The following is a 15,538-nucleotide window of genomic DNA, read 5'->3' as shown; positions in this document are numbered from 1 at the left end:
CACACACACACACACACACACCCCTACCTCACGGCCGAACCCAACAGACGAGGGGGTTTGTGACTAGAGCCAGATGGGCAGTTCACTGTGCTGCTCCGGCAGGGCCGAGCCCAGCAGAGGTGGAACGAAGCTGCAGAATTCAGCTCTGGCAGCAAAAACAGAGAAGGGGGAAGGACCAAAGGGAGATGGAGCAGGTGGAGGAGGGAGCGCTGGGCAGGGCCTGGAAGGCCTCACCTTTGTGTGTCCAGCACCCAGTACAGTACCAGGTACAAAGCGCAATTCAGTGTGTGTGGGGGCGTTAAAGGGCCCAAGGGGAAAGGGCTGAGTCCAGAATGCAGCGTGAACAAGGGCTGGAAACGGAACTAAAACGGGCAGGAGGCTGCCGGCAAGTCCTACTGGAACAAGCGTTTGCCCTGGAGCACAAGTCTTGGACACGGTACTTAGGACCCCTCTGGAGTAGAGGGAGTCTCTAAACATAGATATTCACGGACTAGACTTCAAAAAGGAATTTTCCAAAAGGGAATCTGTTTTCAAAAAGGAATCTGTAACCGTTTACAGTCAAAATGCACACAGTGTGACTGACTAAAAAGCCACGGCCATCTAGTGGATTCTGACTCACAGCGACCCCATAGGACAGGGTAGGACTGCCCCTGTGGGTTTCTGAGGTGGTCTCTCTTTACAGGAGTGGAAAGTCAGGTCTTTCTCCCAGGAAGCGGCTGGTGGTCTCAAACTGCCACTATGCCACTTCTCAATTAATGAGAGGCACTATTTACAACAAACAACAACTGCCCAAAGTGGAAATGACCTTATGGGAGGTCTGAAGGAAATGTTTCAAAAACAGTCTGTTTACTTCAGAAACAGACATCATCACTTAACACTTGTTGCAAATTGACAGACAAGTTCAGAGTTTAATCTGCCAAGTAAAAGCCAAAAATTCTCAGAGATAACCCCCAGCCAGGCTAGTTTACAGATGTGGAAGTTCAAAGTTGGGTTAAAAAAAAAAAAATTCAAACTTTTTTTTAAAGCTCACTGCCATTGAGTACATTCCAATTCAGAGAGTTCCGAGAGGACAGAGGAGTACGGCCGTGTGGGTTTCCGAAGCTGTAAATCTCCATGGGAGCAGAAAGCCTGTCTTTCTCCCATAAAGCTGGTGGGTTTGAACTGCCACCCTGTGGTAGCAGCTCAATGCATAGGCCCTACTCCACCAGCAAATCACTCCCCGCCATCGAGTCAATTTGACAGGGAAAAACTGCTCCTGTGGGTTTCTGTTAACTCTACAGAAGTAGAAAGCCTCATCTCCCTCCCACAGGGCAGCTGGTGGTTTCGAACGGCTGACCCTTGTAGGTTAGCAGCCCAATGCATGAACAGCTTCAAAAGCATCATGAAAAGTCTGAAGAATTGGTTCTCTTTAACTGAAGGTCCACCGCTACCAGTTATCACGGACTAGATTCCAAATCATAGCAATCCTACGTGTATCAGGGTAGACTGTGCTTCGTAGGATATCAATGGCTGGTTTGTCAAAAGGTGATCAACCAGCCTTTCTTCCATGGTCCTTCTGGGTGAACCTCTAAGCTTCCGGTTAGCAACAGTACCCCTTAACCATTCCCATCATCCTAGGGGCTCCTTAAAGCAAGGTAGTTACTTCTGAAACAGATGTGATTGCTTTGTAGGCTGTGAAATCAGACTTTCTTTCGTATGGCAGTTTGCAGAAAGCCAGGGTGATTTGTAAGTGGGGAGTTTCCGCACACAGATCTTGCCAGGCACAGAGACGGGATTCACAATGCCAGGCTCCTACAGCTGTGCAGACCCCAGGTAGCATCACCATCTCCTCAAGAAACCTGCTAAGATCGCTAGTGCCTATCAGGTAGAATTAACCATCCCCCTGCTACTGATGTCATGGGTTTAATATATGGTATCGAAACGGCTGGGGCATGTCTCTCACATGCTATTTCAGGACAGCAGAACGCCACATTAGCACTGGGGATCGATGGGCTGTTATTGATACTGATATCATCAATGCCTATTTTCGCAACTAATACGTATGCAATAAAACTAACAGAAAAGTCTGAAACATATAACCAGCCTGAGTTTAAATCACCGACACGAATTGAAATCAGCACAGATGTTTCTTCATCCTGATGACAAAGTGAGTTTTCTGGGGCCACTGCACTTCTACCAAGCCAGGGTCATGGAAAGAGCTGGAAACGGCGAGGATGACGTATAACAAGCTGAACACGTCACTGAATTTTGCACGTGAGGAAAAAATTTGAGATGACAACTGTTTGCTATTATGTTGCTGTTGGGTGCCGTCAAGTTGATTCTGAACAAAGCCCTTCCGGTCCTGCGCCATCTCACCATTGTTCTTATGTCTGAACCCGAGGCCCCAGCCACTGTGTCCGTCCATCTCGGGGAGGGTCTTCCTCTGTTACAATGCCCTTCTACATTACCAAGCATGTATACCAACACGAGAGCTTCAAACAGCTTGTGGAAAAGGAGTTAAAAGACAATGGGAAAAAAGACAATGGAACCTGCCAGGAGCTTTGTAAAGCCCCCTCTTACATACAGGTAGATAATTCCCACACTTTTTTTTTGCAGAGAATTTTCTAAGCATGTTCATGTACAGGATCAAAGCTAGATCAGAGTTAGCTTCACTATGGACCTGAAATGGGAGTATTGGTCAAGGTCACACCACATTCTGCAATAATTTTAACAATGTTGCATAAATACAAAAGAAAACAGCAGTCAGGAAATCCCTGTTTGCCCAGAACATATTCTAGCGCTCAGCTGCATGAGGGAGCAGTGTGCTGCTAAGTAGATTTAGATTTTATTCCATAAAATAAGATGTACTGGACATCCTCTCTCTGAAGCACACCTTCTTACGCCTTTGAACTGGGAGCCTGGCGTCCTAGGAATCGTGTCGGCCTTCTGTAAGGCAGCTGAAACTTTGTCTTCAAAATAAAAACCATTTATTTCATTCTTAGCTTCCACAGGACAGCGGCTTCAAAGAGAATTGAGTCAATGGGTGACATTTATCTTGATAGCAAACGGATATCATCTTCCCACTACCATGTCCACAGTCAGAGGAGCCAGGAAGCATGCGCCGGGGCACAAGGTCACGGGAAAGAAGCCTCCTCCTCAAGTGTCACGTCTCTCTTGCGGGGGAAAGGCCATTGAGTGGTGGACTCTAAGGAATTAAATCCATCAGGCCCTCACAATAACTGAATCCTGTTCAAAAAAGCACCGGACTAACGACCAGACCTAAAGATACTTTATGTTTTCATGGTTTGGTCTCCCCTTGACCTAAAGAAGGTCCAAGAAATGCTGGTGTCTAAATTATGAAATACAGGGTCAGCTACTGTCACACATCCCTTTGTTACCCTGAAATCAATTATATAAGCTTTTTTTTCCCCTGGCAACATTTTGAGAAACAGTTTTGAAAGTTAAGCTCTGCTTGAAATCAGGTCCGTGCGTAGATGATCTTTGTGGTTTTATTAGTTATTGAGGTTTTTTTCTCCCTTCCTTCTTTTAAGCTATTAAGGAAGGAATTGCTTAATTCCTTCTCTAGTGCGAGCTGCCTGTCTGCTGACCTATCTTGACTCTCACTAAGATTTCTTCTTCCTAAGAAAACGAAAACAGCCATCGGGAGAAATTCTGAGAAACAGGCTGACAGCTCTCACACCATCTCCAGCACAGGAGGCGGTGAAGCCAAGCCACACCTGAAACCAGGCCTCAGGTGCCGTGTGCGGGGAAACCACAAGAACAGTATGTGGAGGGAACAGCCTCCGGGACAGAAAGAGAGCCCCCCTTCCTCCCTGATCCTCAGATTCAACATTCAATGATGCCAAGAACCTCCACACAAGGATGTTTCGATTTAATTAACCAACCACCAAAGCTAGTGATGATTTCTACCAAAGTCTTCCACTGGAAAGTGAACAAACATGCAATCAAGGTCATTGACAATTGGAAAGCAAAAGTTGGAAACACGGTGGAAGGAATAGTAGTTGGGCGTGGGGTGGGGGAAGATCATGGTGACAGAAATGAAACTGGAGATCGCAGAATCGATTTGGCAAGACCAACTTCTTTATGCAAATACCTTTTTTCAAGAACACAAAAGGTGACTAAACACATGGACTTCTCCAGTGGAATACAGAGAAATCACATCGACAACGTCTGTGGAAAGAGACAATGAAGAAGTTCAATAGCAGCAGCTAAAAACAAGCCAGGGACTGACTGTGGACTAGACCATCAATTGCTCATATGTAATTTCAGGTGGAAGCTGAAGAACATTTTTTAAAAATCCCCAAGAGCCAAAATACAACTTTGAGGATCTCCCACCTGAATTTCAAGAACATCTCAAGAACGGTTTTGATGCATTAGACACTATTCACAAAAGACCTGGACAGGCATGAAGAACATCATTCATGAAAAGAGCAAAGGTCATTGAAAAGACGGGAAAGAAGGAAAAGATCAGAGTGGATGGCAAACAGACTCTGAAGCTTGCTCGTGATTGCAGTGCAGTTACAGCAAAGAGAAGAAACAATGCAAGCAAAGAGCTGACAACAAATTTTCAAAGGGCAGCTCGAGAAAACAAAGTAAAATCTTACAATAAAATGTGCAAATACCTAGATTAGAAAACCAAAAAGGAAGAACATTCTCAGCATATGTTAAACTGAGAGCACTAAAGAAAAAAATTCCAGCCTTGAGTTGATACATTGAAAGATCATAGAGTTAAAATATTAAATGATGCAGGAAGCATCCATAAAAGATGGAAGGAATGTAGAGCCACCGTACCAAAAAGAACTCGTCAGCATTTCACCATTTAAGGAGGCAGCATATGAACACGAACCAATGGCAGTGCTGAAGGAAGAAGTTCAAGCTGCACGGAAAGGATTAGCCAAAAGCCAGGCTCCAGGAATTGATGGAATATCAACTGAAATGTTTCAACATGTTGATGAAGCACTGGAAGTACTTATTCGTCTATGCCCGGAAATTTGGAAGACAGCTACTTGGCCAAATGACTGGAAGAGATTCATATTTGTACCCATTCCAAAGAAAGGTGATCCAACAGAATGCTCAAATTATAGAACAATATCATTGATATCACATGTAATTAAAATTTTGCTGAAGATCATCCAACAAAGGTTGCAACCGTACATTGACAGGAAATGGCCTCTGGTGCAGGCTGTATTCTGAAGAAGACATGGAATAAAGAATGTCATTGCTGATGTCAGACGGATCTTAGCTCAGGGCAGAGAATACCAGAAAGCTGTTTATGTGTGTTTCATTGACTATGCAAAGGCATTCGACTGTGTGGATCATAACACACTATGATAGCTTTGGGAAGAATGGCAATTCTAGAACACTTCATTGTGCTCATGGGCAACCTGTATATAGATCAAGAGCGAGTTGTTCAAACTGAGCAAGGGAATATTTCATGGTTTAAAATCAGGAAAGGTGTGTCGGGTTTGTATCCTCTCATAATACCTGGTCAGTCTGTATGCTGATCAAATAATCAGAGAAGCCAGATTATATGAAAAAGAATGTGGCATCTGGATTGGAGGACGGCTTATTAATAACCTTCGATATGCAGATGACACAACCTTGCTTGCTGAAAGTGAAGAAGTCTTGAAGCACTTGCTGATAAAGATCAAGGATTTAGCCTTCAGCATGGATTACAACTCAATGTAAAGAAGACCTAAATCCTCACAACTGGACCTGTTAGGTAGGCAGAATAGGGAAAGAGTGGGGGGTTGTCCTTCTGATGTCTGCAAAGGCCCACATAGAGGGGTTGGGGAACAAATCAGGCAGCCTTAGGATACCTATGGGAAAACCCAGAACTGGGCATGTGCAAACTAAGACCCCTAGCTCAGGTGAAACCTAAAATCTAGCCTCCACCCAGGACCATGACATCATCTAGGTGCGTTTAAATGCAGCCAGTGGGGTCAACCAATGCCTTCAACCAGGTCTCCCCAGCCAGAGGTGTTAAATATCCTGGCTACTGGAAGGCCATCTCTCATTTTACTCTGGTTCTGTTCAGCTGCAGGAGGAGGGTGGGGGTCTCTCATGTGGGGGCACTCATGCACCTACATGCCCCCTCAAGGGCCCACTCAGGGCCCACTCAGGGCCCACAGCCTCTTGGCCTCTTGCATTCTTGACCCCCCGGGGGTTCCTCAGTTTCACTCTGAGGTGGGGTGGTGCTCTCTTCTACATGGTTTTTCGGGCCCCATTGTGCCCCAATGCAACTTTTCAGAAATAGCATCTACCCTGATGACAGTGTAAAACCTGAAATGTTTGTGTTCCTTCTTGAAAACTCACTTGGATTACAAGGTGCTTCTGCAGCGTGAATTCTTTCAGCATCGTGTAGCAAGAACCAAGGTCTCTCCCACTCCAGAAACCCAACAGACCCATAGGCGACATCATGATAAAAGGAGAAATGATTGAAGTTGTCGAGGACTTCATCTCGCTCGGCTCCACAATCAGTGCTCATGGAAGCAGCAGTCAAGAGATCAAATGACACATTGCATTGGGTTAATCTGCTTCACAAGACCTCTATAACATGTTGAAACACAAGGTGTACCTGACCCAAGTCTTAGTCTTTTCCATTAGCTCATAGGTATGCAAAAGTTGGACACTGAATACAGAAGACCAAAGAAGAATGGATACATTTGAAGTCTGGTGCTGGTGAAGAATACTGAAAGTACCATGGACTGCCAAAAGAACAAACAGAGCTCTCTTGGGAGTAGTACAGCCAGAAGGTTCCTGAGAGGCAAAGATCCAGAGAAAGCGTCTCATGTACTCTGGACATGTTGTCAGGAGCGACCAGTCCCTGGAGAAGTGCATCTGGCTTAGTAAAGTAGCAGAACAGGGGGAAAGAGGAAGACCCCTCTACAAGATGGATTGATTGACACAGTGGCTGCAACAATGGGCTCGAACATTAGAACAATTGTGAGGATGGTCCAAGACTGGGAAGTGTTTCGTTCTGTTGTAAATAGGGTCTGAATAAGTGGATGGCACAGTGTGTGTGTGCATGAGTGTCTGTGTAAAGATATATAGCCAGATCGACAGATAGCTAGACCACTATCCGTGATACATGCCTAGAAACAAGGAATTCAGGGAGCCCAGAGAGGGAGTGGGAATGAGTGCTATTACACTGAGATGACAACCAATCGCAAAAAGCAGAATGTGCATGAATTGTTGACTGGAAAACTTAAGTTTTACCCAAATTACAATAAAACGTTAAAAAACAAACCAAAAAAAATCCTAATAACATGCAACCACCTGTGCATGATATAAGGATACATAATAACAATATTACGTATGATATCAACTGCTTCCTTACCAGTGACCTAGCTGGGCTTCTGGGAGGCACTGACGTTCTCTTTAACTGGAAAAGAAAGCAAGCACAGGCCTCCTTGCTCCTGCTTCTGTTCCACAGAATAATAAACAAAACTCGAATGCAAGATGCAAACATGGACACACAGGACAGCCGTCAAAGGACAACTTCAAAGCCCCCAGCAATCTTTCCTCTTGCATGAGTTTTAGAAAATAAAATATGAGTGTAAATATATATATATATAATACATATATATACTATACATATATATGTATATACATACATACTTAAGATTGCCCTGCCAATGCAATGGCTTCACTAAATTCTTGAGATTGTGCACAGAGGGAAATGTAGTGGGGGGCAGAGAATACAAGTCAACCAGCAAGATCTAATCTAAGCAATTCCCCTTTCCATTTGAATATTGAGAGCATTCACTGATGAAAGAATTGTCTCAGAAATATTATAAGTTTGGTTAAAGAAAAAGATTCCATGCAGCTCTCACATACTCAATTCTGCTTGGAAGCCTGTTGAGATATTGGTAGAGCCCAACCTTCACGGAGAAATCACTGTGAAGACCTGCCCCGGCCATGGTATTTTCAATTGCCTTCTACGCACGTGAAAGCTGGACACTGAACAAAGAAGACTGAAGAGGAGTCGATGAATTTGAATTGCTGTGCTGGAGAAGACTCTGGAACGTACCCCAGCCTGCTAACAGGACAGACCAATCTGTCTTGGAGAAGCAGGACCAGAGTGTTCCTGAGAGGCAAGGATGGTGAGACTTAGTCTTATCTCCTTTGGGCATGTGGTCAGGAGAGACCAGTCCCTGGAGAAGGACGTCATGTTTGGTAGAGGGGCAGCCAAATGAGGAAAGCCGTCAAGGAGACAGACTGACACAGTGACCAGGGCAATGGACTCGAGCAGAGGAACAACTGTGAGGATGGCACAGGCCGGCAGTGTTTCGTTCTGTTGTGCACAGGCCTGACATGGGTCGGAAGCCATTCAATGGCACCTAACAACAACCGCGTGCGCTCATACCAAACACATTTCTTCCCCAGGTGTCAATCCTCGGGCAAACCACAGCACCACCAAAATCTCCCTCCACTGGACACACAACCTCTTTCTCATCTTCACATACATCTACTCATTCGAGTGGAAAAGGTGCTACCACAGATGGATTGACACAGAGGCTGCAACGATGGGCTCAAATACAATGGTTGTGTGGATGGCGCAGGACAGGACAGTGTTTCCTTGCCTTGGACACCAGGTGGCTGTGAATCTGAACCCAGCACCAGGCACCTGACAGCCCCATCACTGCTGCTGCTGACTATACCTAAGACCACGCTGCAATGACAGAAGCAATGACAGATGGGAGGGGCCGTTCTGTCAGGCACAATTTCTTGGCACACATCTTCAGTTTGAAAAGCATAAAATGTACCATCAATATAACAAATATGTTACTATAAACCGAAGTGTACAAGTAATTGAACATGGGATCTTCCAAATAACTAATGTTCAAACATAATAGGCCTGGTGGCAGAGTGGTTATGAGCTGGGCTGCTAACCCCAAGGTCAGCAGTTCAAAACCACCAGCCACTCCTCAGAAGAGAGATGGGGCCTTCGCCTCCCATAAAGATGAACAGGGTCGGAAGCTCACAAGGGCAGTTCTACCCTGTGACAGCACCTCGATGGCAGGGAGCTTGGTTTGGGAATGTCCAAACACATTCAGATTACATGCGCCATTTGAACATTTACTCAAGAACCAGGTAAAAAGGGGTCTTTATAAAGTTACATTCTACAGAGTCAGACTCCTCTCACCTTGTGCTGCTACCTCTAAATTACATTTCTAGAAACCAAGACTGATTCCACTGTAAACTAGCTCCCTCCTGCTCGTCTCCTCATTTGTTTGTTGTAGCCATTTCTCCCCTTATGTCACCAGAGGGCAGGTGAGAAGGGAGGACAAATTAAAACTCAGCATTGATACACTGTTCAGGATTTCATTGATACTTCAGAAACTCGGGAGCGGGCAGGTTGGATCATTTAACATGCTAAAGTCCCAGGCACCTGGACCTGGACCATACTGTAGTATGAACAGAACACAGGGACGACATTGGGTGGTTTCACACCAGGAAAGGTGTGCATCAGGGTGCTAGCCTCTCACCACACCTATTCAATTCCTCTACTGTGTAAGTCATCCGTGAAGATGAATGATACGAAGAAGAACTAAGACTGAAACTAGAAGAACGTCAACCTGGAGGAAGAATCATTTAACCACGGGGTTAGAGCTGCAGATGGCATTGTCTGACTTGCCGGATGCAAAAAGGATTTGAAGAACTTGCAGGTAGACTCTAACTCAATGCGCAGAAAACAAAAATCCTCACACCTGGACCAACAGGCAAACTCATGACTAACAGGGAAAAGACGGAAGTTGTCAAGGATTTCATTTTACAAAGATCCATGATCAACAGCTGAGGAAGCAGCAGTCAGGAAACCGCACAGCATGTTGCACTGGGAAAATCTGTAACCCAAGACTCCCCTAAGGTTTCACAAAGCAAACACGTCACTGTGAGGGCTAACGCGCCCCTCACCACGCCAGGGCATAGTCTCCCTTCCCGGATACATGCTCTCGGGACAGACCGGTCGTAGAAAAGGCCATCACACTGGATAAAGTGGAGGGGCCGGGGCAACGAGGAGGACCTTCCCCAAGATGGACCGACACAGCGGTTGCAACCGTGGACTTGACCGTAACAACAGCTGGGAAGTTGATGCAGGACCGGGCAGTGTTTCGTTCTGCCGTGCCAAGGTGGAGAGGATTCAAAACCGACTCCTCGGCCTCTAACTGCAACACCATCCGCGAGAGAACGCTGGACACACCGAAGAGGAGCCGATGCCTTTGAACGTCGGGGCTGATGAAGACTGTTTGATCTACCTAAAAGAAGGAATACATCCGAGTCAGCGGAGCCACGATGCTCCTTAGCGGGGAGTGTGGTGGGCTTCACCTCATCATGTCAGTAGGAGGTGATCCTGGACAAGGACGTCATGTAAAGTCAAACAGAGAAGATCAGCAAATGAGAGGAAGACCCAAAATTGCATGGACTGCAGTGGCTGCCATTGTGAAAGTGGCACAGGGCGGGCAGTGCTGGCCAAATAGGGTCTCGGAGTCAGAACCGACGCAGTGGCACCGAACAACAATTCTGCTGTTTACGCACATTTGGAAGTCAATCTAATGAGTGCACAGAGCGCACTGAACACTTCCACAGGAATTTCTCATCAACGCATTGAACTGACGTTAGCTCGTTTACTTCGCCTTTCCTAGCACTCTTCATCCATGTTGCCCCGAACAGGCCAAAGTTGGTGAGATGCCTCCATGCAGGCCCGTGTTTATATCGGTGAAGACACACAGACACTAGGTCCTATTGCATGGTGGCAGCCTATCCTGAGAGACACCCAAGACCCCACACCTGCACCTCAGGACCACAAGATGATCGCATTCACGCCGTGCAAACACACCAGCCCAAGAAATGTCGGCTGCAGCGCTCTGAGCTCTCCATTGCCTAGACTTCCCCTTGGAAGACTAACTGCGCAGACCGGGGCCTGATGGGATACCGACTGCCCCTTTGGAAAGACTGCCGCCACGAGACAAACCAAAAAGCTGGTGCTTCAAATGTCCCATTGGTCCCACACGTCCCTTCAGCATCTGACTGGATTTGGTAAAACATATGAAGCGTGTGGAGGAAGTGATGTGATTATGTGTGATGGACAATACGTTCTCAGAGATCTTCTTCAGCGACTAGGAACTAGAGCAGAAAACACAGCGTTTGCGATGGCGGCAGCAGGAGGCTGGGCTCTCCCTGGTCCGCGATGTCCAGCGCCGGGTTGCTTCCCCAATGTTCAGGGAGGCCACGCGCTCTTGGACAAAAGGTCTTTGGTCTTCCCCCATCAACTATTTCTTGCCTGGGCCTCGCCTGAACTTAGGAAGGGGAGGAAAATCACTGATGTGCAAGGGAGGTGTACTGTGTGTCTGATTGCCCTTCAACAACAAGGCTCTGTGACGGCTTCGTGGCAAACGGCGACCACACTGCTTACTAACAGCATTATGTTGCGCTTTGGCCCTTTTATTATTATTAGCATCATCATCATCATCATTATTCCTGCCTCAGGTCAGACAAGGAACCTAACGGGATGAGGCAACAAACCAGGCGTCGGAACTACAGTCCCAGAGCCCTGACATGGCGGTTGTAACTGAAAGATCCCTTACCTGAATTGGAGGGCTTAGAGACTCTTCCTTTCGGGACTGGGAGTAGCAATAATTCCAAGGATTGTGGAGGCGGCGGTGGAGGCGGCGGAGGCGGCGGAGGCGGGGGTGGGGTGGCTTTTTCTTGCTTTTTCTCGGAAGGCGCTGGTGGTAGAGGGTCCTCAGGCACCAGGGAGGATTTCTCAGCCAGAAGACTCCCAGCAGCCCTGGCGGCCACCTCTTTCAGGAGAGCCGCGGAGGAGGTCATGGACGCCAGGGACAGAAAGGGGCTGGCGGGGGGTGGGTGTTCCTGACCAGGAGTCAGACTTCTCTCACTGACCTTCTTGGATAAGGCTGCCAAGGTGGAACTGGCAGACTGGGAGCTAAAAGGGGAGGAGAAGGACTCAAAGCGCACGGTCTCCTCCGTCCTGGTGAGGGATTTGTCCTGCAGAACCGCATTGGCTGCAGCTTTCAGTTTGAGGATGGCTGAATCCGGGGACAAGCCGCAAGTGGCGGTGGAGTTCGGCAACCACTTACCTTGATTCCATATAAAACGGTTATTTGGAGTGTATTGGTCATTCTGTTCCTGCTTCTCAGCCAACTTCCTGGCAAGAACACTGAGCTGCTGGGCATGGTGCGAGGGGGGCGAGAAGGAGAGAGTCGAGCCGGTGTTCACGGGGGACTCCACTCTGCCATTGGCCGTGGCTGCGGCATCGAGTTTGAGAGAGCCAGCCTCCAGCAGCCTCCTCAGGTTGCTGCTCAGGGGCTTATTGGAACCTGGGGGGTCATCTTCGCACCAAGAAGACACGCCAGGGGAAAGGTGACCGTGGCACTGCAGCGAGTCCCGCAGGATGTCCCCGTCCAGTGCCACCAGCTCCAAGGTGTGGCTGCTGGGCGTCGCGCTTCCCAAGGAGGTGTCGGGGGAGGTGGACTGCTCCCGGATGGCGTCCTCCAGAGACAGCTTATAGTTCTCCTGGGCTTCCCCATAGGATGCTTCTGAGGGCGTCTCCGACGAGTTTCCATACCAGTGTTCGCCTTCACTGAGCTCACTCTCCAGTTCTTCCTGCCTACGGACATCTGGGGGAAGTAAGAAGACCAGGTTTACTCCCGGGCTTTCCAGGCAATCCAGATGGAACCCCCGTCCACCCCAGAAGCAAAGGAAAGGCAGCAACCACGGCTAGGAATAGAAAGGCAGGCGCTCAATCAGCCTCGACCTACGTCAGAACAAGGCAGGCGTGCTAAGCAGTCGCGAAAGGGGACCGGGTTCACTCCAGTCCAGCCCGCGGCCGAGAATGTGCCTTTCCACCCGGTCAGACGGAATCAGATTCTGCAGTCTAACAAGATTCCCCAGGTAATTTGGGCATGTACTGCTGGAAAGCCCTGGATCCAACACACCCACCGATTACATATATTAATAGCTCAAAGAAGTACTTCAAGTTGGGGGGGGGGGCATGAATCTGTTAAAGGAGGACTTGTGTAACTAGCCCTCTGCCATCGAGCAAATTAAGGCTCAGGGCCACCCTGTAGGACAGATGAGGGCTGCCCCTTAGGTTCTGAGACTGGAAGTCTTTCTGAGAGCAGGAAGGCTTAGCTTTCTCCCATGGAGCAACGGGTGGATGCTAACTACTGGCCTTGTGGGTAGCAGCCCGACCAGTCACCATCAGAGCTGCTAGTAACTGGGAGAAGAACCTGCTACTTTCCATTGCCAGGGAGGTGGCAGGAGCCCTGGGGGCGTCCCTGGGAGCGTCTGAGTCAGAATTGACTCTTAACAATGAGCTGAGTGGGGAGGATGGCAAGAAGCTGGTATCTACGTGCGTAAGTATCATGTCAGAATCAGAGAGGTAGCCCTGCTACCGTGGACACACATGAGCCGTGAAGACCCAAGACTGTGGGATCCCACTTGCCCACTTCCTAACTCCATCAGCGAGACTCTTAGCAGATTTGAGAAGTCATTAAAAAAAAATAAATAATAAAGTGCAATTCCTGAAGGGGAAAAAAGTGTATCCATTAAAAAATCTTTTTTAAAAACCTGCCCAACTCATTTCGCCCAGTTGTTAGGCAGCTTAAATCAGAATAAACGTGTTGTGAGCAATAGAGTCCAACCGAAAAAAATCCGATCTCCTTAGCAAACTACTCACATTCCTGATATCTTCAAGCGACAGTATCTCCCACGCCCTCATGCTCACCTGGGTGAGAGTCCCCGATTTCAATCACCAGCATGCCTGCCATCAGACCACAGGCAATGACTGGGACTTGACTCCTTCGCTCCATTCACCAAACCCACTGCCTTGCAGATGGTTCCTAGGCAGAAGGGACCCACAGGACAGGGTAGAACTGCCCCCAGGGGGTTTCCTAGGCAGGAAACCTTTAGGAAGGCAGACTGACACTTGGTTCTCCCACAGAGACTTTGAACTGGTGGGTTTGAACTGCTGAGCTTCTGGTTAGCAGCCCAGTGGTCCCCCCGAGCACCCCCTTAATGATCCTGTATCCCTGAATTCTGTGGCCCACCACAACCACCCTCTCACTCAACCCCCCCAAAGCGACAGCTAGTCAAGGATCCTCGTCCTTCCAGGAGCCCTTGAGAGCACGACCATGACATTCCTGTCTCGAACGCCCTTTCCCACGAAATCTGTCGGTCCCATCCGTCCTATCTATCATTCAGGACCCAGTTCAGAGTGTTCTTCTTCATGATTCCCCTGAGAACCCACAGTCAAAACTGATCTCTCCTTATTCACTGGTTGGAAGGTGACATGGTGGCCCAGAGGTTAAGGGCTTAGCTGCTAACCAAAATGCAGGTGATTCGAACTGACCAGCTGCTCCACCGAAGAAGCGGTGGCAGTGTCCAGCTACAAGGGCTCCAAAACCAAGCCCACTTCCCTGACACCACGTCCATTTGGACTTACAGCGACCCCATAGGGCAGGATAGACAGCCCTGGGAACCCTATGGGGCAGTTCTACTCTGTCCAACAGAGTTGGAATCAACCTAATAGCAAAGAGCTATATATTCATTCACTCATTCAACAATTATTTATGGAGTATCTGCTGCATGCCGGACACATCGTTCTAGGTGCCGGGGATACAAAAACAAAGCAAATCCCTCTGCCCTCTTGCAACATGCATCCCAGCGGGGGAAGAGGTGTCAAGCAAACAAACAAAAAGAATCAACTCATAAATAAAAAAGTGCTGTGGGGAGAAAAAATAAAAAAGAATGCAGGACGGAGGGGATTGTCAGGGATGAGGAGGAAGGGAGTTGCCACTTGAATTAGGGTGGTCAGGGTGGGCTTCACTGAGATGGTGACAATTGCGCAGTATACTGGGCAGAGTGTTCCCTGCAGACAAAGCATTGCCGTACTGGGCTTGCTGTGGACACATGCCTGGCATATGCCTGAGACATCAAGGAAAACAGTGTGAGTGGAGCAAAGTGAGCAAATGCACACTTGTATGGGGGTGTGTACACGTGTGTCTATGAATATATGAGAGAGAGAGAGAGAGAGAGAGAGAGAGAAGGGGCCAGTGCAGATCAGCCCAAAGCCAAACCAACATCCCAGCCTTCGGGTTAATTCCGACTCACAGAGACACCATAGGACAGAGTAAAACTGCTCCCTTGAGTTCCCGAAGCTGTAACTCTTTACAGGAGCAGAAAGTCTCCTGGTTCTCCCTCAGAGAGGTCTGTGGTTTCGAACCGCTGACCCACACGTAACCCACTAGGGCACCAGGGCTCCCTATCCATCCGACATGGCCAACGACAGACAGGTCTTTCTTTTGCATCTAGTGAAATGGGGGCTGACGGGGGTGTGGAGCAGGCAGGGTTCTGGTGGTTTCCCCTTGCCAGGTATGGCCCTGGCTACTGTGCAGGACACACTGCACTCCAAGGGCAGAGTACGAGGAGGGAGACCAAGGCGGGGAGCCAGGTGAGGGATGAGGGTGATCAGCTTAAGGTGGAGAGAAGGGACCACGTTTCTTGTAGTCCCCAT

At 48.2% G+C, this 15,538-nt stretch overlaps 1 protein-coding gene across 1 annotated transcript in view; it reads right to left on the bottom strand.

The window, feature by feature from the left end:
* ZNF827 (zinc finger protein 827) overlaps window positions 1–13,784 on the bottom strand; it is a 190,477-nt gene extending 176,693 nt beyond the window's left edge. Inside the window, exons 1-2 of the mRNA XM_030887204.2 lie at window positions 13,751–13,784; window positions 11,589–12,641 (exon numbers count right to left, since the gene is read on the bottom strand). Coding sequence (XP_030743064.1) covers window positions 11,589–12,641; window positions 13,751–13,784 — 1,087 coding nt within the window. The remainder of the gene's footprint in view (window positions 1–11,588; window positions 12,642–13,750) is intronic.
* Between the last annotated feature and the right edge of the window lie 1,754 nt (window positions 13,785–15,538).

Source organism: Echinops telfairi, unplaced genomic scaffold, assembly GCF_000313985.2.
Source record: "Echinops telfairi isolate 266 unplaced genomic scaffold, ASM31398v2 ScPeMD7_5868;HRSCAF=6743_1, whole genome shotgun sequence".
Lineage (NCBI taxonomy): Eukaryota > Metazoa > Chordata > Mammalia > Afrosoricida > Tenrecidae > Echinops > Echinops telfairi.
Note: the sequence above shows the minus strand (reverse complement) of the source record. Positions and strands in the feature narration are given on the sequence as shown.